This window comes from Cyanistes caeruleus, chromosome 1 (assembly GCF_971803275.1).
Source record: "Cyanistes caeruleus chromosome 1, bCyaCae1.hap1.1, whole genome shotgun sequence".
In the NCBI taxonomy this organism is placed as follows: domain Eukaryota; kingdom Metazoa; phylum Chordata; class Aves; order Passeriformes; family Paridae; genus Cyanistes; species Cyanistes caeruleus.
The window spans coordinates 139,710,019-139,733,025 of NC_141701.1; the positions used below are offsets into that span (position 1 = coordinate 139,710,019).

General features: G+C 39.7%; 1 protein-coding gene across 2 annotated transcripts in view; it reads left to right on the forward strand.

The window, feature by feature from the left end:
- The first annotated feature begins 1,057 nt into the window (after positions 1–1,057).
- CCNY (cyclin Y) overlaps positions 1,058–23,007 on the forward strand; it is a 120,017-nt gene continuing 98,067 nt past the window's right edge. Inside the window, exon 1 of one of the 2 annotated variants that reach the window (XM_086863993.1) lies at positions 1,058–1,479. In XM_086863993.1, the coding sequence (XP_086720119.1) occupies positions 1,326–1,479 (154 nt within the window). In that variant the 5' untranslated portion in view covers positions 1,058–1,325. The remainder of the gene's footprint in view (positions 1,480–23,007) is intronic. The other variant, XM_086864007.1, reaches the window with a different exon arrangement.

Below are 23,007 nucleotides of genomic sequence, written 5' to 3' on the forward strand. Positions count from 1 at the left end.
TAATTCTTTGCAATGTGTGACCTGAAAAAAAAAGTAGGATAAGAACAAGTCTTTCATGTAATCATCTGATTTGAGCAGATCTTATGAAAATATCAGATGTCATGAGATGCCTGATATAATAAGTAATGGCTCCCTGGACGCAGGGCTATAAGTCAAAGCATCTTTTATAAACACAGGAAAGTACTTTTCTGTTAGCAAATTATCAGTGTACCCATTCAACTACCATGACTCAGATCTCCAGCAATCGAGAGACTTAGATTACAAAGATTTAAAGGAAAAAAAAACCAAACCAAAACCAAAGCCAAAAAGACTAAAGAAAGCTATGCACAATCCCCACCTTTAACATTACTTTGAATCTGGCAAAAGTGGATTTTGACTGGGAAAGCCCTAAACATAGTGAAGGGGCACTTTGCACCCTCTCATTTCTCTGTGCCCCGTTATCTTTGGGATACAGGAGAGCTGAACAAGTTCTCAAAGAATTCGCGCAGTCCCTACAAAGCTCTGAGACACCAGTGACTATCTCCTGTTGGATGCGGGTCCCCACGGCGGGGGCAGGTGAGGGGCCGGGCTCCGGCCTAGATCCGGGCCGCCCGCAGGAGTCCCGAGGAGCCCCCGGGCCAGCGGTGCGGCCTCAGCCCGGCCGGGCCCCGCGGGGACGGCAGCGCCCGGCGCCGGCCGGACAGCGCCTGCCGCGCCCGCTCCCTCCGGCACCGGCGTGCCGGCCTCCCGGGCTGTGGGGCAGCGTCCGTGGCCGCGGGCGGGACGCTCGAGTGAGGAGGCCCGGGGTCCCAGGGGCCGGCGTGCCGGGAGCCCCGTGGCTCAGTGGGGGCCCTCGGCCGAGCCGGGCTCCGCCGCCGCTCTCGCAGCCCGCCCGGCGGGAGGCGTCACCGCCCGCTTGAACCGGAACCGGTTGGCGGGGGCCGCCCGGGGCGGCTGCTGCTGCTGCTGCTGCTGCTGCGGTGTCGCTGCCGCGGAGGCTGCGACGCTGCCGCGTGGGTGCGTGCGCGGAGCGGGCCCGGCGGCTGCGCGGGGGCGGGGGAGGATGGGGCTGTGCCCCGGCGGGCCCCGCGCTGCCCGCCCGCGGAGGAGGGCGGCTTAGCTGCCGCAGCCCACGCCGGCGGGCCGCGCTGCGGGGCCGCCTCCGCGGATGAGCCGCCGGGGGGATCCGCCGGCGAGTGCAGCCGCAGGGCGCCGCAGCCACCGCCTCCTCCCCCGCCGCCGCTCCCTCTCGTCGCCGCTGCCGCCCATGGCTTCCCGCCGCCCCCGCTGACCGGCCGCCCCTCGCCTCCTCCCGAGCCGGGCCAGGCCGGGGCCGGGCAGAGAAGATGGGGAACACCACGTCCTGCTGCGTCTCCTCCAGCCCCAAGCTGCGCCGGAATGCCCACTCTCGGCTGGAGTCCTACCGCCCCGAGGCCGAGCTGAGCCGGGAGGACACGGGCTGCAACCTGCAGCACATCAGCGACCGGGAGAACATCGACGGTGAGCGCGGGCGGCCGCCCCGGGGAGCTCCCGCATCCTTTCCCCTCCCCTCCGCTCCCTGCGGCGGGCACGGCTCTGCCCCGGCGGGCACGGCTCTGCCCCGGCGGGCACGGCTCTGCCCCGGCGGGCACGGCTCTGCCCCGGCGGGCACGGCTCTGCCCCGGCGGGCACGGCTCTGCCCCGGCGGGCACGGCTCTGCCCCGGCTGTCCCCTGTGGGTGGGGCCGGGCCGGCCGGTCCCGCTGCCCCGGCACTGTGTCCCTCCGGGCCGCCGTGGACGGTGCTGGTCCCCGTGCCCGCCCCCGCGGGGCTCTCGGGGATGCCGCGGTACATTCCGCCTCCAGAGCTGCTCCTGTCCCCGGGGAGAGCTGTGCGGGACCCTCCTAGCGGGGGCTGGGAGCATCCTGGCGCCGCGCCGCATTCTCTGGCACGGTGCAGTTTTTCGGCCCCGGGTCTGAGCTGCCGAGACCCTTCGCCTTTCAGAGTGTCATGAGGTGACATTACGGGCAGTCCGGGGCACGGACACCCGGGGCTCAGCCGTGGCCCAGGGGAGCGTCCCTCGCCCTTGGCAGGGCTGGCTGTGCCGAGCTCACGTCACCTGCCGGGATGTCACCTGCCAGGCCTCTGCAGGGGTGAGCGTTTAAAGGACAAACCCTGCCAGCGATAAAAGTGGGAGAAATGTTTCCCATGACAACCTTCTCTTCCAGAGACTTTTTCTTCCGTTACTGTCGTGATGAGGCGCAGTGCTCATCATGAGTACTGCCTTGCCCTCTCTGTCTCTGCAGAGATATTAAAAAAGCCGTGTTCCTGTTGGTTTAGTCGTGACTGAATGTGGTGCCATTCACGCTGGCCAGAACACAGCTTTATTTTAAAGATGTGGGTTGAGTTAATCTACACATGTAATTTAGTTTTTGATTAGCTGAAGTATTTAGTCCTAAAACTTTACTTGCTAAAAGGTCAGCTATCTCATGGGTTTGTTCACATGAACTGCTTTTGGTAGAAAGCCAAAAAGAAGGACTTTGGTGCCCTTCAGTTTGCCTTGCATGTTTTTTTCACAGTTTATTAGATTGTGATTTTAGTGCAGAATTCAATGTAGAGTCACTTCTTGACACTGGTAAAGTTATGAAGCCCATGGAAGCATATAGGTACCCTCAATGATTTCCTTTAGTGAGGTGCATTCTAGAAATAGGAATGTTTTTCAGATGTCTTTGCTACTTGCAGCTGAAAATTTGAGTGTAACAGGATCAGTAGGTGGAAAAAAATACATAATGGTCTGATCTGAGAAAGCCAGGGAGATGAAAGAACCAATTGTTGATCTGTGAATGATTAATTCTTCCAGCATCAGTGGTGTACAGTTTAGCAGGATGCAGCTCTCAATGATGGTACGGATTTCTCCATCTATAACAACATAGGCTGCAGTAAAGTTTTTGGTCAGAGATGTGTGGGTTTTGTGCCTTGTTCTCAGTATGCTTTTTTTTTTCTTCTATCGATGGGAAGAAAAGCTTTGATGGAAGTAGTAAGTGCATGTGTACTTGTTAAAATGTGCATAAAATGCACATAAGTTCCTGCATCTTAGTAGTTATTTGCAAAAAAACCCCAGAAGATCTTTATTGGTTGGTTGTTTAATTTGTTGGGTCAAGGTACATGTGTATTCTGTCTCTGTTCTCCTTTTAACCGTGGCATGTGTCAAGTGTAGAGTTGTAACCTGTTGTTAGAACACAGAAAATACGTCATGCATTATTTATTTTTACCTTCTATTGGTTTTCATCTGGGGCCATTGTCAGTGCAATGCCACAATTTCAAATGGGCAAGTTGTCCTCAAATTTGAAAACAGCTATGAGTTTCCTTTTTATGCTTTACTCTACTCTTGACCCTTTTTATGGATAGAGTCTGACAAGTTTTCACTGGGGACACTGATGGGTGATAGATGTCCATACATTCAAAGCAACTGGACAGACTTGGGTAAAATAACTTTCTGAAGTGTGCTTTGTTGCAGGTCTGTTACCCTGGAGTCATGCTCACTGATGGTCTTTTGGTTAAAGATGATGACTGAGTATTAAATGTGATAGGATGATTTTTTATTTCTGAAATTTTATTTTGCATTAGACTAGCTATTATGTTTTTGTTGTTGGATTCTTTGAAGTTATATGGCATGCAGATGTTTATGGATGAGACATTGGGGTGCAAAAAACCCTTCGCAGTAGAGAACTCTGAGTTTTACTGTTTTAGAATGAAAGAACAATAGTCTGGTTATCTGTGTTGTGAAGAGAGAATGCTGGATGTTTTATTCCTTAGTGTTCCTGCAAGTCATAAGGTCTCTCAAACTGGTAGTGTTTCCAAATGTGGTTTTTTTTGGTTTTTTTTTTTTTTTTAATTAAATAAATTATGACAAAGACTAATGCAGTGAAAGGAAACTTTTTTGACACTTCAAATTTATTTCTCACTCTTCTTCAAGTGAGAACCTTTCCATCCTGCTGGAGTATGTGTCAGTGACTGGTCTCAAAGTGCAAGTTCATGTCTCTAACAGGCGTTTACTTTGTCACTGGTACTTTTAGGAACTGTGAAAATCATGTCATGCAGTGTCTTAGTTACTGTGTTTTGTGTGGAAGTTGTTTTCATGCTCATATTGATGGAAATTCAGAAAACATTTTCTTTTTTGAAGTGGGTAAAACTGCTTGAATAAATCAAGCTTTACATCAGCTGTGGGCTATTTTAAGCTATTTTAAGTTTTTAAGAGATGCATGGTTTTCACTGTTGCAGGCCCTGTGTCTGGTAGTATGAGAGGGAGAAAAATAGGGAAGGATGTCAAATCTCAAAGAGTGATTTAACTGTAAATTTTAGTTCTAGTGGAACTATTTGACTTTTGCCTGTCTTATGTACTATTTTTTCATAAGAAAATTCTCGCCAAATCTGCCTTCAAAATCATGCTTTTGGATTCTCTAATTCAGGTTCCATGTCCAGTCCACTAGTAGTTTTTCAGATAACAGGTGGAGAAATTATTTTCCAGTAGGAATTGGTTTTATAACAAAATGCCTCTTCATCACTGGTACTTTGCCAGGAAAATCTCAATTTCTGTAATATTTTACAATTGTTTATAAATTGGTATCTGAAAGAGAAGGGGAAAGTTGAATTTACTTTTCTTCCTCTTTTTTATTCCACTTAAATTTCTAAGAAGGTAGTGGACTTCTACAAAAATCCCCACATGCAAAATTGCTTCTCTGAATATTGTGCAGGCACCAGAATGCTTTGTTTATGTTTGTTTCTGAATTATTTTTTTTGTTTATTTTATTGTTAGTTTGTACAGGCCCATGATAATGAAGAACACCTAACAGATTTTTAATGTTTTTCTCTTTTGAGGAAGAGCAAGAGGGTAACTGTAATGTACAGTAACATACAAAATCTTCTGGTTTTGATAATTTATTGCTTAGGGTGAGCTTCCACATTTTTCAGAGCTTGATATTTAGAAATTAAGAAAATTGTGGCAGTGGATTCAAAACTTGTAGATTCCTATATCTATCTGCCATCAAGACTTTCCTTTGCAGCAGTTAATGGCAGCCATAAGTAGAAATAGTTGAGTCCTCTATGTGCCAGATTCTGCAGCTCTTTGGATGCAAGCTTTTGCCTGTGCAAGCCGTGTAAGCACCTTGGTGTAGGCACCGTGTAAGTCCTCACTGGCTGGGCTGGCCATAGCCTGGACTCTGTTACTCTTTACATCAGCAAGTCACAGCCAGAGCCACTGGTGGCTTAACTTGGGAAAAGGCAACATGTGCTCAGGTGTGGCTCTGCTGTTTGAAGCATGATTTCTACAGTCAGCTTTTCCAGTATGGAGCTGTAGTGAGGGCGTGAAAGGGAATGTCTTACCACAAATATGGTGATGTGAAGCAAAGCTGATACCATACAAAGAAATTGGCCAAAAGGCTGTTCTTGAAACAGAGAATAGATGGAGAGCTCCTAGGCTATTTCAAGAAAAGGCAGTTCTTAACGATCAGCCTCTCCTCTTTTTTCCCCTTCACCCCACAAAAATCAGATTTATTTTTTTCCCCACTTTGTAAACTTCTGCTAATATCACTAGGTCGTGCATTGGTAGCTCAGATAATGTCCTGTGCAACTGTGCATCACTGAAAAACCTTTTCAGCCCTTTTCACAATGGGTCAATCATGTTAATTTTTTTCCTACATAATGCACAGGCTCCTAAGAAAGGACTGCTTTTTAAAAAGCCATTTATTTGTTCCTTTATGTGTTTTTTTTTTTTCCTCCATCTTCTTGGATCTCTCATAAAGAATGTCTCTGACATGGGATTAGTTAGTATGTGTATATTTGTTGTCTCCTGGGTTTTGTAAGAATTACAAGATTTTAGCAAAATAGAAGGAAGTTTTAAAATGTCTGCCCCATATACCTAATGGAATTTTGCTGAAAGGGAATGCTAGTGTTTGCAAGAGCTAGGGCATGATGGGTTGCACATTGTGAAGGAACTGACCTACTTCACAAAGTCAAGACATAAGCATTTCAGAAGCAAATTAAACATCTAGTGTGCTGCAAACAGACATTCCTGCTAAAAAAAAGGATTGTAAAAGGATAGCCCTTCTTTAAAAACAAAGTCTATTTGGTTTACAGAAAATTCTCTTTCAAAAAATGTTCTTGTTCCCTTAGCCAGAACTCCAGCACAGAGGTGATCTATGTGATCATTTTCAGTACTACTGTTTAGGTATTTTGCATTATTTACCCAAGCATTTGTCAAAGGTCATGTATCAAGGTAGCCCTGTATTCTGATGCATCAAAAAATGAAAAATGCAGTCTGCTGTGGCCTGCATTGGTGAGCCTAGGCCTATATTACACCTTGCTAATGATGCCTCCTGCACAGATTTCTTTTTTCTTCTGTTATCAGCCGAGGCTGGTTATTCTGTCTGTGCCCTGCTTCTCCTAAGAGACACTATTGTGTTGTACAAGGCCTTCCTAAAATCTCATTTTTACATTGGTCATATCAAAACAATAAATTTACACACTGTATGAAGTTGGTATTTTCATATTTAGCTGCAGAAGCTTTCAGAGGCACACATAGTAAGACTAGTCATATTTGAACTTGCCTTTAAGAAATTTTATTAGTGTACCGCCATGTGAATAATATTTTCTTTGAAAGTGAGTTACACAATCTTGCTGGGTAAATACTTGAAACAGAAGGACAAAACTTAGAGGTCTCAGAAAATGGAAGGACCACTGTATTTTGAGTTGCTTTGGATATTTTTGGATTTATATTTGGATTTTTTTTTCCCTTGGATTTTGTAATAAGAATAATGTATTTAAATTTAATGAAAACCTCCTCACTGCGTGGTCATAGCTGGTTTACCTAATTTTTTGTGCTTGCTGAAGGTTTTTCAGACTTCCAGGCTATGTTTACTGCATCTTCAGGCCTTTCTCAGGTCTGAAATTTTGTCAGGATACAAAACCAGTCGTGGTGGGACACCATCCAACAGCTTGCTGACATTGTGAATGCCTTTTGCTAGCTGCTCTCTGCTGTGTATCCTGGGGCTGGAAGGGGAATGAGTGAGCAATGTCTAGCACTACCTGATGGCTGTCCTTGTCCTTGTCCTGCCAGCCTTCCTTGTTTAACATCTTTGTAAGAATATGAAGTACACTTTGCAAACCAAAAGCATATATATATAAAGCTTTTCTCTGAGCTTTCCATGTAGAAATTAATCAACATTACTTTTGCTTCTTTTCCATTCCTTGTAATTTGGATAAATAGAATTTTTAAAATTTATTAATTTTCTATGTGCATTCTGACATATGGAGTAATCTTTTTCACCTCATTCTGCAGAATATTTAATATATGTGCCATACCTCTATGAAATATATGTGAAGAGCTAGTAAGCATTAATAAATCTTGTAAGTCTAGAACTATGGATGGACTAGATGGGCTATTCCAAGCAGTATGCAGAGATGGTGCCTTCACTGGAGTAGTTACTATTTCCTCTGTATCTTCTGTAAGAAGAGCCAGCAGTTTGTAAGGAGTTTTATCTCCTCACAAACCAACCTTAAAAGCAAATACTCCAGAACTGCTGAAATGGACAGTTGGGATGTTCATTTCCCGAGCTGAAACTTTTTGCAGAAGTTGACCCAAGTTCAGAGAGCTCAACTTAAACTAGCTTTTGTTGCTGATTTTGTAGGCCCCATATGCCACTGTAACCCATCCCCTCAGCTGGTGCAGTAGGAGCATCACCAGCTCTTGTGGCTCTTCTGGGAGGACTGGTTTTAAATTTGGAGTGTTCATTAGCCTGAACTGGGTAGAGTAAGAACTTAGTCTTCAGGCTAAAGCTTCTGCTTCTGATCCTTAACTAATATAGAAGCTGGCTAAAGAGCTGTGATTGGCATTATTGGAAAATTACTAATGAAAACTGATTGGAGAATTTGCACTAAATCCTGCTTTTCCCCTCATTTGTTTTTATTTGTTTGTTTCCCTTTCTCATCATGCCTATAACATTTTGGGCCTGCAGATTGGAATGTTTTTTTTTAGATCATTCAGCTAAGACAAGATTCTCAGATCATCAAGATTCACAATTTCCATTAAACTGGTGTTAGAATCATATAATATTCTGAGTTGGAAGGGACCCACAAGGATCACTGAACTCCTATTTATTTAGTTATCTCTTTATTTCTTTGGAAATGAATACTGTTTCCTTTAAGTCAAGCTAATGCTGCAACCATGTTGCTGAAGTACCTTTGCTATGCCATCAATAGGTGGTTTGCACTGCAAAGCTTGTGCCCTCCTCCTGTAGCTTATGGTAGTTTGAACAAAATGTATCAATAAAATAAATATTTTTTGTGCTGTGAGTGGGATTTTATTACTGTCTTTGTTAGTGTGAAAATGTTGTAGAAAAACTGCAATAATTGAATGCTCAGACGAGGTTTTGGAATAGAGCTAATCCCAAGATTGAAAGTGAATTTTCATTCACCTTGTGTAATATTTCCTATGTTCTTTTCTACCATGATTCTTAGTGCGAGAGTCTGCACTGTGCTATCATTTTCATTGCAATAGGAAGAGTCAGCCTTCAACAACTGACTCGTAATTGTTTTTTAAATAAAACTCCACCCAGCCTTAGCTGAAAAAGTTATATCTCAGACATTTTGCTTGCTTACTTTTTTTTTTTTCTCTGTGAAATGAGTATTATACAGCTGTGGCTGGGATCCAGAAGATATCAGTTGGGAAGTGAAAGTATTTACTTTCAACGGTATTGAAACCAATATGAGAATGTGTTGAAATTTTAAAATATTATTTTCTTTGCTGTGTTGGTATTTCATTAAGAGTGAGAATTGATGAGTTATTCCTGCATCTGAAAGTTGGATTGTAAGGAGACAAAAGTTACAGAAGATACAGAGTACTCCAGGGCTTTGTAAAGTCAGGCTACACAAAGTGATGTGATAAAGGTGCAGTGCTACTAAATGAAGATGCAAGACTTGATGTTACAGGGATTCTTTTCTAGATTCAGAATTGGATCCAGAATTTAGAGCTACTGGCATGCTTAAAATTGTTTCTGTTTTGCATTTTATCTCCACACATCAGTTTTCTGGGAAGCTTCTTGTTGTCATGTTGTTATTTGTTTTATGACATCTCAAGGGACGCTTCCAACTGAAAAAGAAACTTATTACCATCTTTGTTCTTGAAAAAATACATTCATTTCAGATATTGAAAGTAGTACTGTATGGGAAAGAAACCATGCTTGGTCAACAAAGATGTTTTGCATTACTATCCTACACTTTTTCACTTCTATGCAAGCTGTCTATGCAGGGGATTATTTAGGAATTGTCAGTAGATGAGGCTGTGTATGTGAAATAACTGGCAGTAGTTATGCTTCTGTGCTGTTTATCAATGGTTCCATTTTACAGCTAAGTATATGGTGGTTTCTTTATCCTCCTTCCTGACCTTCTTATGGAAGAACATTGCATTAGATTAGAAGATCCAAAGTTTGGGAATTGTAGCTGATCCTGAGCACAGCAGACCATGCTTCCCTGCTTTGACTAAAAAGCTTGAAAACTTTCAGGCTGTGGTCAGTGGGCTTTTCAAGCAGTAATTATATCTCTGAAGTACTTGGTGAACTGTGTTGTGCTGTAAAGTGATGCAAGTGATCTAAAGACCTTGAAGAAGGTCTTTCAACATTTGAAATGAATTAGATCTCTTCATTCCTAGGCTCATACTAGGAGTTTTAGATCTCACCTGTCTTTCTAGCTTGTAAAAAAGTTGTCTCCATGTTATATAAGCAGTTTTCATTCAGTAAACTGTAGTCTCACACCAATTTGGTGTGGGTCTTCCCCTACTTCCTCCTCTTCAAAGAATGCTGTTAGAATAACCAGTGTGAAGTACAGGTTGGAAAAAAAAGTAGTTACAATTGAGAACATGCAGATAATCCTAAAAGAAATTTTGATTTCCAGACGGTTGGTTTGCTTATTATAGAACTGCAGTCTCCTTATACAGAACACAGCCTGTGTGTTTGGGAGATAGAACCACAGCTATTCAGAACTGAGATCTTTAAAATCTCTTTTTATTCATGTTTGTTTTGTTTTCTCTTCATTTTGGAGAACTTTGAAGGACTCATTTTGTTTTTATTAATTAATTTTATGAAACATATAACTGAAATCAACATAATTAAAATTCATAAGTCCGGTGGCAGAATATTTTGCCTAACAATTTATAGCATTATTCTGCTTTGTTTGTAATGAGGGAAAAAACAGTTTCAGATTTTATTGGAAAGAATTTTATTTCTAGTTGCTGGCAAATTTTCAACTGCTGTTATAGTCAGAATCTTAAATATATTGGATCTCCAAACTCAGTAAAATCTGTTTTGGATGATCTTTAATGTGAAATTCTCTGCACTATTCACTATCACTTTTAAAATAAAGATTGTAATTAACCACTTGACACAGTTGTTCATACATGTGGTTTGAAATCCCAGTGTTTCCATTTTTAAATAGTAATCAATGATTGATTTATTTACATTTGGAGCGAACAGTTCCTGAGAAGAGATTCTGAAATTAAGATACATGAGCTTTTTTCTGGTTAGTATTATGATACTTCTTGTTAAAATCATATGCAGGAGATTTCAAAGTTCAGATGGTAAAATAAACATCAAGGTAAAATCCAGTTTCACAAGTGAACAACAAGATCTTTTGCATGTGCCTCTGCTCTGAGCTGTCAGTCCCACCTGATGCTCCCTGGGAATGCACAGCTCTCAGTGGCACTTCCCTCTTGGAGCTGGTTGTTGTGACAATTCCTAGCTGGCAGGAATCCATATGTATTTATTCAGTCAGTCAGTGGAGGCTGAAAGTGTGTGAAGAGTTTGGAAGTGCAATTGTGTTTTAAGCTTTCAAATCACACTTTGTGCAGCTAAATGTCCTTCTTTCTTCTATGATGATTCACTTGGGATAAGTGTCTAGAATGCTGCTTTGTCAATATACGTATTACTCAATATATATATATTCTCAATATATATACTCTCTCTATATATTGAGAATATATATATATATTTTCTCAATATATATGCTCTCTATGTGTCAGACATAGAAATTGGAATTATAATTTTCTGGGGGGTTTTCTGTACTTTTTCATGGGATTAGGTGCAGGAAGGATTCCTGTAACAGATGGTCCTGGAGATCAAATCTGTGATAAAAAGAGTAAAAAGTAAGAGAGATTTAACTGGTTGCTTCATGGAGAATAAGAAACCAATACTCCATTTGAAAGCTAAAGGAAACAAAAAAATAATTCAAAATTCCATATATAAGCAGTGCTGCAAATTTTAAGTCTAGAAACTGGTTTCCCCTGGGCAAAATTGGATATTTAAGTGAAGGGGATGGTGCCAAGTTAAATTGGACTGGAGATGAATGTTTTATGAAAAGTAAGCTCTTGACATTAAGTCACATTTCTTTAAAAAATATTATGGTAAAGAATTATTTTCGTAACAAGTGTTTGAGTTACAGTTCATGCAATCCAAACAATGAGGTTTTATATTACTACATGAGTACTTGAACTTATATTGTACAAGTGCTCTCATATTTTCACATATCTGGTTGTGGGGTTTTTTGTTGCTTTTGTTTTTCTCCTTACTGCATGTTGTAGTTTTTAAATATAAATTTGCAGTTTCAACAGCAGTGAAATTATGTATGATTGTGTGTAGAAAAGAGCAGAGAGCTTAAGGAAGCGCTTCCGTAGTCTCTGATTTTGTGTTGATTATCTCAAAATGGGCTCCCATGGATATACCAAAGTATTTGTTAGTGTAGGGGAAAAGCAAGTGCGTGCATACTGCCTCTGAAGATGGTTATTGAGGTGAGGAAGGGCGTTGGCACTGTGACTGCTGCCGGCTCTTTGTGCTGCAGGGAAGGTGCTGGCACTGGGTGATCCCTGCACCGAGTGTCCTCCTGCCCCTGTGCCCGAGGTCAGCTCAGTGCCCGTTCTGGTGCTGGGATCCTGGATAGCTGATGCAAACCCAGCGTGGTGTTTGTCCTTGGGATATCTGGGGGCTTCAGGAAGCTCTGGAAGCCAAGGCTAGGCCTCCAGGCTTTGGCAGAAGAGCAGGCTATAGTTAGGTAGCAGATTCTGCCCCCTATTATTTTATTTTTGTGTGTGTGTGGTCTTGAATGAAAACTTTGTTCTTAAGGTCTTAGGTTTAACAAACATATTGAAATAATATTTTTGAAGTAAGAATTTAGTTTATTGTTTTTGGTGTGTTGCTAGTACAATGGTAAAAAGAGCTTTGAGCTGAAAGATAAATGTATTTCTTTTTTGACCGTTCTTCAATTTTGATTCTCCATTTTTATGATTCCTCTATCCTTGTTGCTTTACCAGGACTGTCTGATTTTTATCTCCTTTCCCCTCTTCCCCTTTGTTCTGTATCACTTTGTCATAATCTGCCTTAGTTGCCTCCTGCCTGTGCTCAGCCCAACCTTCTTCTGCCCACAACACACAGACATCCTGTCCCTGGTCTCATCTCCTCTTACTTGACCCCTTCTGTTTTGCAGCTCTTTTTGAGTGATGAGGAGTGTACAACAATTACAGTTTGTTCTAGAGCAGGGTCAGTGAAGATTCCAGGGTGGCACCATAACTGTCAACATTATTTTCAAAGCTCTGTATTATCTTACATCGTGTTTTCATTTCAACATTTGCTGCACATTCCTACTTTCGTCCCTCTCCTACATGTTTTACATGCAAGCAAATAGTCCTTGTTCTTGTGGATTTGTGTATTGGTTATCCACAAATTGGTAAGATTTCTGTATTTCTGCACTGTGTCTTTGGACTTCCAAGTGCATTTTAATCTCTATGATTTTCTTCATATCTTTTAGAGATGTGTGTTTTATGATGAATGTATGTCTTGGATTACAGTTTGGGATTACAAATAAACCATCATGCATGAGTAGTAATTCTTAAAACAGGCTGTGAAGCTGTGTAGGTTTTTTCTTTTTAAAGAGTGGAATGCATATATGCACTGCTTTCTTCTGAATAAAAAGCTGAAAAGAGAATTAGTTGGTAGGAGTCTTAAGATCTGCATTTCATGGAAGAAATTTTCTGGTAATTACCATCTTTGTAATTGATACTCTGCCCATTATTCAGTGTGTCCAGCTGTATGTAAATCTTCTCTAACCATGTGTTTTTGCATTTCTTTCCTCATGCAAATGAAGAGCCTTCTTGGTTTGTATTAGGGGACGCAAATTTGACTGATTGGCGTGTCCTAATTGGAAGACGGTCTCTTGCTGGAAAAATTTTTCTTCCTATTGAAGGAGTGGAAATGTGCTTGAGCTCAGCATTGCCCAGTGGGATTGGTGGCTGGCCTCTTCTGGCCAGGATTCTCTGGCAGACCAGGTGGCACCCTGAGGGGCTGGCAGGGCAGGAAGGGCAGTTGTGCTGTCGTGTTGGGTTCCTGGAGTCCAGCCCAGTCCTGTCCTGCTGGGTAGTGGTGGAACCTAGAGGTCCCACTCGTGGGACCGTGTCTGGTATTCTTCCTTCTCTTGGTTTTGTTAGTTTGGGCTCTTGGCCACATGAAGGTTTTACTTTGTAGGTCAGAAGAGCTCTCTGTCCCTGTTTTGTGGAAGTGTTTTGTAGAAGGCTGCTGAAATGGCCATGAGTGCTTGCTGTGCTCCCCTTGCTGGCCATGCCATCATCTGCACCAGCAGTTCCTTCACACTGGCCATGCTGTGCAATCAAAGCTGGGGGAATGTCACATGCTAAGTCAGCAACTGTCAAATGTGGCTGCAGCTTTATAACTTGTCTCATTTATGCAATAAAAATTATATTTTATTGCAACTAGATTTCATAAAAATGTGCTGACTTGCTCAAGCCACTGCCAATTCTTACATGGAGATTTTAATCCTGTTTTTCATTGAGGTAAAATAGCTTTGATGCAGGTATATCAGAAATAAGCTGTTACAGATAACTATCAAATGGGGGGTGGGATAAACCATGATGAAAATGCTTTGGCAGGGATGCAGCAGTATACAATTAAGTGTGAAGCTTCAGTTCAGCAGCGCATGTAAACTGTGTACTCAAGTGCATTGCTGGCTATAAAACACTTATATTTGAAATGATACTAAAGCATCTAAGCTTGTTGTTATCACACAGTTAATTCTATGAGAAATTTTCTAACCAGGGCTTATGTGAGAATAACTCTTGTTGAGGTAATTCAGAATATGGAACTTGCTCTTGCAAGACCCTTAGTGTTCAGCAAGGCACCTGTTGAAAGAGGATATTGCATATTCTAAATAGTCCTATTAGCTTCCTATTGCTTGCTGCAATTCTCTTTCCTCAAGTAACTTTTTTCTTCATATCTGATAGAAAATAATAGGGCAAGTATGCCCTGATAAAACTGTATTATTGATGTCTTCTAAAGAGTTGGTAATATCCACTTGGAACCTGGAAAATAAATTTTGCCCAGGAACCTGTTTGATCTCTGGAAAGATCTCTGTGGCATCTTTCAAATAAGACTTGTCAATATTTACTTATTAATAGTTGTTATTATCTATATTATTTTGAACCAAGACTTGGTTCAAAAAAGCAGTTTATGTTGCTGCTAAGTGGCATTACCTGTCTATCTTGCTATTTGGGTCTGGTGGTCTTTTTTCATGCTCTAAGTTTTTCTTCTATCCTTCTCTTTTGTTTTCTGTTTATCCCTTTTTGGCAGGGTTTATTATTTTGCCACAAGTAAGCTTTATTATCATAGCAAGCTGAAGTTAGTATCCAGGACTCAGTCATGATAGCATTTTTTGGTGCCATAACTAAGGGATGAGTGTATCTTCTCAATGGAATTTAAAATAGATGAGAGGAAAAAGTCAGTTTCCTTCTGATAATATATAGCAGCTATGTCCAGGCACATGCCTTTGTGTTTTAAATAAATAGCCAGTATATTGGTAGTTAGCATTAATTATTTCCATTAGCTTCATTCCTTTGATTAAAAGGGATCATTGTCATCTCCGTGGCGGTACATTGACCTAGTAAACAGTGGAGAATCAGAAATTACTTGCAAATGAAGGTTATTGTGATGAACAACACTTTATGTGTTTATGCTTGTGCTGATTAGTACAATATATTAATAATGGGTAACTTATGTGTTTTCAAGCTCAGACAGCAGTAAAAAATGCCCTTGGCTCTCTATTTATCAGAAATATGAAGGTAAAAAACATCCAAAAGGATTGGTGATATGAACAAAAAAAACTGAAAAGTATTTGAATGTTAAATGATTTGAAAATACTATGACTGACTCTTGGGAACAGAATTTATTTTTAAGTTAATATATGTCCTCTTTCTCTTAATGGAAATTATTTTATTTCCCTGATATTTAAGATATTTATTTTTTAAAGACAATATATTGATGCTGCAAGCTAGAATTAAAAATATCAGTTGGCATCTTTCAAACAAAGCAATCTCCATGTCAATAAGTAATATTTGTGAGAGAATGAAAAGCCCTTAAAACGTGCTAGAAGACTTACAGTGGGTGGGGAAATAATTGTTTTATTCACTGGAACTGCAGACTGTAGTAGAAGTTGCAGCATCCCTGATTTGCTTGTCAGGAAATTTAGTAGAATTACATGATAGAAAATTTATCTCTTTATTTTCCAAGGTCATGTATCAAGGCAGCTCTTGAAGTTAGAGCCAAGGTTTGGCAGTTCCTTCAGGCTGTGGAATTTTTCAGAAGCCTGCAGGAAAAGAAATGGAAAGGTTTTCTACCAGTTTGGACCAAAGAAAAAGTTAATCTAGTTCTTGTAATAAAATTGTTTCCCTGAAAATAATGCTGTAAGATTTAGACTAGATTTTGGTTTAGTTAAGGGGTTATTTTTTTTTAATTTTTCTTTGTGTACATTTACATATGTATACATATATTTATGTACATTTATATAAAACCTCTCACAACTAAAACCTTTTGGTAAAGAAAATTCAGGGTTCTGTGTGAATGTAGAAGCTCTTGGGACATAGATTCCCGCCAGGAACGTGTAAATTAAGTAGAACTGATAACAGCCCTGCCAGGAACATGTAAATTAAATAGAGCTGATAACAGCTAAAGACTTACTTTGCTAATTCCTTTATGACTCTGTACACTGTATGATAGCTCTTCTTGGCGTCTATTGTTCATTCTCAAGGAAAAAAAAAAAAAAAAAAAAAGTGTGTGTGTGAAAGATATATTAAAAAAAAAACCCCTTCCTGTTTGCAGTCAAAACCAAGGTAGCCTTTTAGGGTTTGGTCCTGAGTTCCTGGCTCATATAGGTGTTTGTCATTCACATCAGTTCTGGCTGAAAATACCTTCTTCTGTGCTGGCTGTTCAGATGTGAAGGACACACACTGAGAGGTGCCTTATGGAACCTGCAAGGTGAACAGCATGTGGTGGGCTCACTTGGCTGGGATGTATCCAAGACAAGATCAGCAACTTTGGTTTTCCTTTGAAGATTAAGGTGGCATTAAATGATACATTAAGAGGGAAGTTCAGCAGTGTCTCTACTTGGAGTTTAATTTATAGCTGTTTTGATAGTGGTTACAACCTTGAGCTGTGGAAAAAATCCTTTCTACCTTTTCAACCACCTGGGTTTTAGCACAGGACAGATTTTTTACTATCTCAAATATTTCCTCTGTGAAAGTGTATTTAAAACGTAGCTGGCCAACTGGTCTCCTGTCTTCAGAGTAAGGGTCCATTCCTGCCTCTGTTGTTTTCTGATGAGTGTTTGCTATGTGTATATTATAATAAGATACTCACTAAATAAGACTGACTTTTAGAAAGCCAAACCACTTGAATACTCAGTTAAGTTAAAAAACAAATGCAGAATAAGCTTTCACTAAATTTTATTCCTTCCAAAAAGCACCTTACTTACTTGTCTCAAGTATTGTATTAGCCTGTAACATAGAATTTGAGAAATCTCACAGTTGGCCAAGACGGTGTCTCTGACAGCAGCAGCTGCTCAGAGAAGGTGCACAGGAACATCTGCACTGTCTTGTATTAGAAGAGCTTTACTGAACTGGAGAGTACTTGCAAACATGTAAGACAGAGGCAAGAATTACAACTGTCTTTGGATGTGACTTTTTTAAAGGGAAAATACTACTAGCCTTAGAAAACAATAATTCCTTCCTTGTTTATAAACCTCTGTATTAGATTTTGATTGCTTCTGGTACAGAAAAGTAAGTTTGTCTATGGGATTGTTTTGGAGTATTTCCCAGAAGGGCATGTGCTGGAGTCTTACAAAACTGTGAGCAGCAGACATCCTTACATTAATTTTATAAGGCCTAGACTACATTGATGGTCTATGAGCACACAGTGACAAGTTTTCACAGTTGACTAGAATGCTAAAATGTACTAATAATTTTTTGTTTACTTAATTTTGTTCTTAAAGAAAAAACCGTATATTTTATAAGGACATCCAAATCGAGATGAATTTTCAGTGTGAAATATGATTTTAGTGCTTGTGCTGCACAGTTGCATGCCCATCAAGACTGATATTTGATTTGGACTTAAAGGGAGGAGCAAGGGGCCATCTTTCTCAGTCAGCTCTGGAAATAGGGTAGGCTTTCTAAAACTCAGGAATTAGTATATTTCAGTCCTGGCCTCCTGATTTCTGAAGGAGCTGTGCACAGCCTTCTGGTTTCTTTAGGTCTCAAATTTTTTGCATAGAGTGCTGCAGGTGATTTGAATATTGCATGTACTACAATTACACTTTGGTAGGAACCTAGTGGTGTCATGAGCTGTGCTTCACAATCTGGGTTTTCCCTGCCTAAGCAGTGTGTGAAGGGGAAAAGAAAGTGGAAATATGAAACTTCTTTTAACAGTTGCAGTTTTGATGCTCCATGTATGGGGAGCATTGATAGCATACACTGAAAAGAGAACTGGATTTATATTAGGAAATACATTGCTACTGGATAAAAGGAAGTATTTTCTTCTAGAAAAGGTATCTTCCAGAATATACTGCACTTGATTATATAGGCAGCTTTAGTAATTGCAAGAATTACATACTTGAAAGGTAAGTCAGAGGCTAAACTAAAATTGAGGACTAGCCACTGAGTTGTGTATATCAAGTCTCTTGATGCCTTAAACAGTAGATTAAGAGGAAAGAAATTCTGTGGCCTCTGCTCCCACTGAATTCTGTACTGCACTTTTTCACTAGACAGATATTCAAGGAGGAAGCAATATTGCCATTTTAAACCACAGTCAAGTGTTTGTGCATTTGTGGTGTTACTGTTTTGGTTCCCCTTCATTTCCAAAGGAAGAAAAAACTCCTGAAAGATTGTATTTCACAAAAGATTAGTGTTCAGTTTACTGAACAGTTTACTATAAAAATATAAGTTATATATATAGTTAACTAACAGTTAAAAGATTCAGTTTACTATAGTCAACAGGTCACATTCTACACCATATTTTTTATGGATTTTATCTAAAAACACTGATTAAGGAAATACTTTTACCTTGGTAGTTTTAGTTCAGTTAAATAGAAAATATTTAACTTTTGTACATGTCTGTTTGCATATCTTAATTTGAAGCCTAGTGAGGACCCTGACATGCAGGTATCAGTATTTTCAAAACTGCCCTGTACCCAATTCATTTTCTGAGGTTTGAAATCTTGTCCATTTTTAATCTCTTATGTCATCATTTTAAAGCTGTTTCCAGTCATTACTGAAATTGCAAGAAAGTCTTTATTTTGTCTGAGGCTTGAAAAGTCTGGATATAAAACTAAATAGACAGAAGATGATATTATTCTGTGATCTCTGTCATTGCTTGCTATTAGCTATTTGTAGTCACTGCCTGTGACTTCACTGATGTCTCTGATGCTCACTTCTGTTTGTTTCCTAAAAGTAAATGTTTCTTAAACATGTAATAACCAACCGTTTGGCTTTTTGCCATTTCTTGTATCTAAAGATAAGAGAGAACCAGCTGATCAGTACCTCCAGTGCAGGTGAACAGTGTGATATGGGGCATTATATGGAAAATGAGCATTTCAGCAGTGTCCCTGCCCTGTGCTGTTCTCTGGAGTGGATTCTCTATCTTGCTTTCATTAGATGTGTGCAGCAGTGGCAGCTGTGTCGGGGACAAGGTACAGCAGCACATGTTGTGTTTCTGCCTGGAAGTGGCTGTATTTAATTGGTGGATGAACAGTCAGAGTCCACTATTGGCAGTAGTCCTATTATTGTTTTTTTTAGCTAGAAATAGTTCAGTGATGGGCACTGAAATTCCAATGAGGCAGATGGAACAGCAGCAGAAAGCTTTTAGATTTAACAAAATTAAAGTCTTTGCTTTGGCAAGACTCTCAGTTCTTTTTTCTGTTTTAACTTTGTTGTTAGGGAGGAGAAGAATGTTGCTCTAATTAAAGAAATTAATTGCAAGCAGGTGTAAATATTGTTAATTCTAGTTTGTGTTTATCCTTTCAGCTGCATCTGCTAACAAAGCTATATAAGCATTTCCTTTGTGAGGCTGATCTTCTGTAATTTTGATGAGATTAAGTTAGCTCTTTGACTATTAGTATGTAATTCCAGTTTTCATTGTATTGCCCTTGAAATATTATTGATGTATTCATCGTAGATTTTCATGCTGAAAATAAAATGTCCTGTTACTCATGAACACTGCTTGTTTTCTGTTTCAGCTGGACTACCTCATTCTGGCTGCTGTGCAGAAAGCCCTATAGACTATTAAAGAATTATCAGCTTTCTGGATGACTTTTCTTGTATCTACCTTGTTCTAAATAGTTAAAATATTCTGGCTTTGAAATGAATATCTTTTCAGAAGCTTCTTGTTGCAGTTAAAATCCTATCAATTTATTTCCAATGTTTTCCATTTCAGGTGATCCTTTATAGTTATCTTGATTATGTATTTTCTGTTTCTCTTTTCTCTGTTGCTGTGAGAAAAATGCCCTTTTGCATAGGGTAATTTCACTTGGTGATACTGTGCTAATTCTTACCTTTTAAAAAAATTTGCATAATCTTTCTGGTAACAATGACAATTCCTACATATTCCTGCTTGTGTATAAATGTGTCTGTTCTTAAAATAATGGGGAATGGTTTGGGAGTTTTGGTCATTTGCACATTGCAGGATATTGAGAACTAAAGGATACTTGCAAATACAGCAAGCAACCAAAAATATTGCTGTAGGGATTCTAGGCAGATACAGAGTCTCTGTTCCTCCCTCTCTGTTTCTGTAGTACCATTGCTTATTGAATGGTTGATACAGAAAGTTAACATGGATGAACATTTAGAGAATAGATGCATCATCTTGAAATGTAAATGTGCTAGGAAGTGAGACCAAAAATATTTAATTAATGTTTTAGCGTTTCTTAAACTGATCCAAACTAAGAAATAGATATTTTATCGTAATTTTGATTTAGGAATTAATGCCTAATCATGCAAATTAACTTTTTTTTTTCTTTTCACAAATGTGCATCTGCTGGTTTTCTTTACCATAAATGTGATGTGATTAGTTATCTGAGACTAAAAGTTCTATAAATAATTTAATTATATTCCCAAAATCCCCCTGGAAGGAGTGCAACTCAAATTGCCAGCAAAAGCAATGCCAGCCTGGATCGTGTACAGAAGTCAGAGAGGACCTTCTGTGCTTATTATTCAGTTTAAGTAACTTCCTGGTACAGCACTATGAAATCAAGATACAGGAACCCAAACTTTAAAACCTCTGTTACAACGTTTAAGTGTGTGAAAGATTTGATGGGTTATTTTCTTGTCCTCTTTGAAGAAATCACATGATTCACTAGACTTCAAGCGTATGATTGAATGGCCTTTTTTTTTCGCCAGGGAATTTGAAATGTGTTATTTTTAGGGAAGCACCAAATCACATCTGTATGCCTTAGTATTTAAATGTTTAAAATACTAGCTTTGTATTAGTTAACAAAATTGCTGGAAACTGCTTTTTTAACCACATAGAAGTGGAGCTTCTCTTTCTGAGGTTGCTTTAGCCTGTTGCTGGATGCTGTAGTGCAGAGGTTGTTCCTTCTCTAGCTAAACTGAAGTCAGAACAGAATTGCAGTATGCTGAGAGCAAAAAAGCTTCAGGGTTAACTCTGGTCTCAGTGGGCACATTGATCCCTTGGAAGAGAGTGTCTGTGTGTGTTTTGTGTAGCTCTAGTCTTTGCTTCTTCAGTGGAGAAACATAACTTCCAGGTAATTAAGTTCTTTTTTGACAGATCGTTTTCCTTCACTTAATTAATTTATGTACAGATTTTAAACATTCTAAATTCTCAAAAGTCCCAAATTCTGATGCTAATTCCAGCTAAACCTGTGGCACCTGTGCTCATTTATCTCAACCATGCAATCCCCTTTAAGGGCTTGAATTTTCCTTTTTAATCTGCCAGCTCACATCACAGTGTCTCCTTTCAAAGCCACTCATGTGTGCTCTGAACACTGATATCATCTGGGGCTGTGGCAGGCTGGAGCCCCATGGGTTTTATCTCTGTCTGCCATAATGTGCCTATAGTAGGCAAAATTTCTGGTATAATCATATATTCTTTGCATTCTGAAAAGACTGTGCCAGTTGGTTTATTGCTATGGCACAGTTAACCAACAGACAACCAATACAAAACTGTAATTTTAAAACAATGTTTCTTGTGCAGTTGGTACAAAGCTGCCATGTAAATACTGGACTTTAGAAATGTGTGAAGGAATGCAAATATTATAGCATTTGTGAAATGACTGTACTGTTTATCAAGCAGTGGTACTGGGGGACAAGAAATGTACAGCATGCTTTGGTTTTACCTTGCGGGGGGCTGCTTGCAAGTTGTATATTTGTTTCCAGAGTTTTAGGATATGAATGAGGCAGTGGAACTGAAGTCTGCTGCTCCATGAAGAATTCTCTGCCCCAAAGCCAGTAGGATAGAAATGCAGCAAATTTGCATCCTCTGTGTTAGTCCTGCTTCTTGGAGATTTAATTTAATTTAAGGGTCATCCAATCTCTAGACATATTAATTATCAGAGCTGGCTTTGAGATCTAGGCATAATGATATGAGGATTCTGAAATGCTTTAGGAGAGAAATTGGATAGTCTTTCCTTACTTTGCAGTTGAAAGCTCTTTTATGTTTTGTCTGAGAAGTCACTGTTGCAGGAAAAGAGCAATTAGGCTGGGTTTTTTACCACTATGAACTGAGTTATTGCTTCTTCCCTCTGGGAATCAGTTGGGGATGAACTTGAAATGGAGATAACTATGAAGCCCCAACTTTTAGGGCTTCCCGTATCTGAATCTTTATCATAGGAGAATTGTGTAGGTTCTGAAGTTCCTGTAATGCAAGAATAAATCCTAAACCAGTCATGTCTTGTCAGAAAGGTGACTGGATAACTACTAGAGGCTGTATTTTACAGAGGCTGTATTTAATTTTGTAAAACAAGTCTTGGCAGCCAGAGGTTTGTTTGAATAAGTTATTTGAAACAAACATACAGCTTTCAGATAGCAAGGAATTGCAGTGTCCTGTCTAGAGGCAGAAGATATTAGCCATTAAAATATACAGCAGATATAATAACCAATGCATTAAAAATTCTTAAAACATTATATTGGGTTTGAGTCTCTTAAACATTTTTTGTTTGGTTGTTTTGTTTGGGTTTTTTTTGGTGGGAGTTGTGAAAACAGAAGGATTCCAAAACCTTAGTATGTACCTGGCCTATGAATCATCAGCTGAATATGCCTTTTCTAAAGAGGAAATTTAGTTTGCATGTTTTTATATATTTTTGTGTTCCATGTGTTAGAAATATTTTCAGAGGCCTTTCCCAAATCTATATAACACCTGCAATTTTTTTACCCAGAACAAACAATACTGTTAAGCATAAGTAGCTAGCTGAGTTCGTGGTTCCTGTACTTTTCAATCTGATTTGTGGGGTTAGCTTGTTTCATACATACTTGTTTAGTTCTGAGATATTTCAGGAACAGGTCCCCATTAGTATTTCCGTTTTAACATTAATAAAGCTTTTAATGGTTTGATTGACCATTCATATATTATGGTATGTCACACACTAAGAGGTCTGAAATACTAAATATTAATAATAATAATAAAGTATTTTCCCCATTCTCTCTTCTGAAAACAGGAGTGCTCTG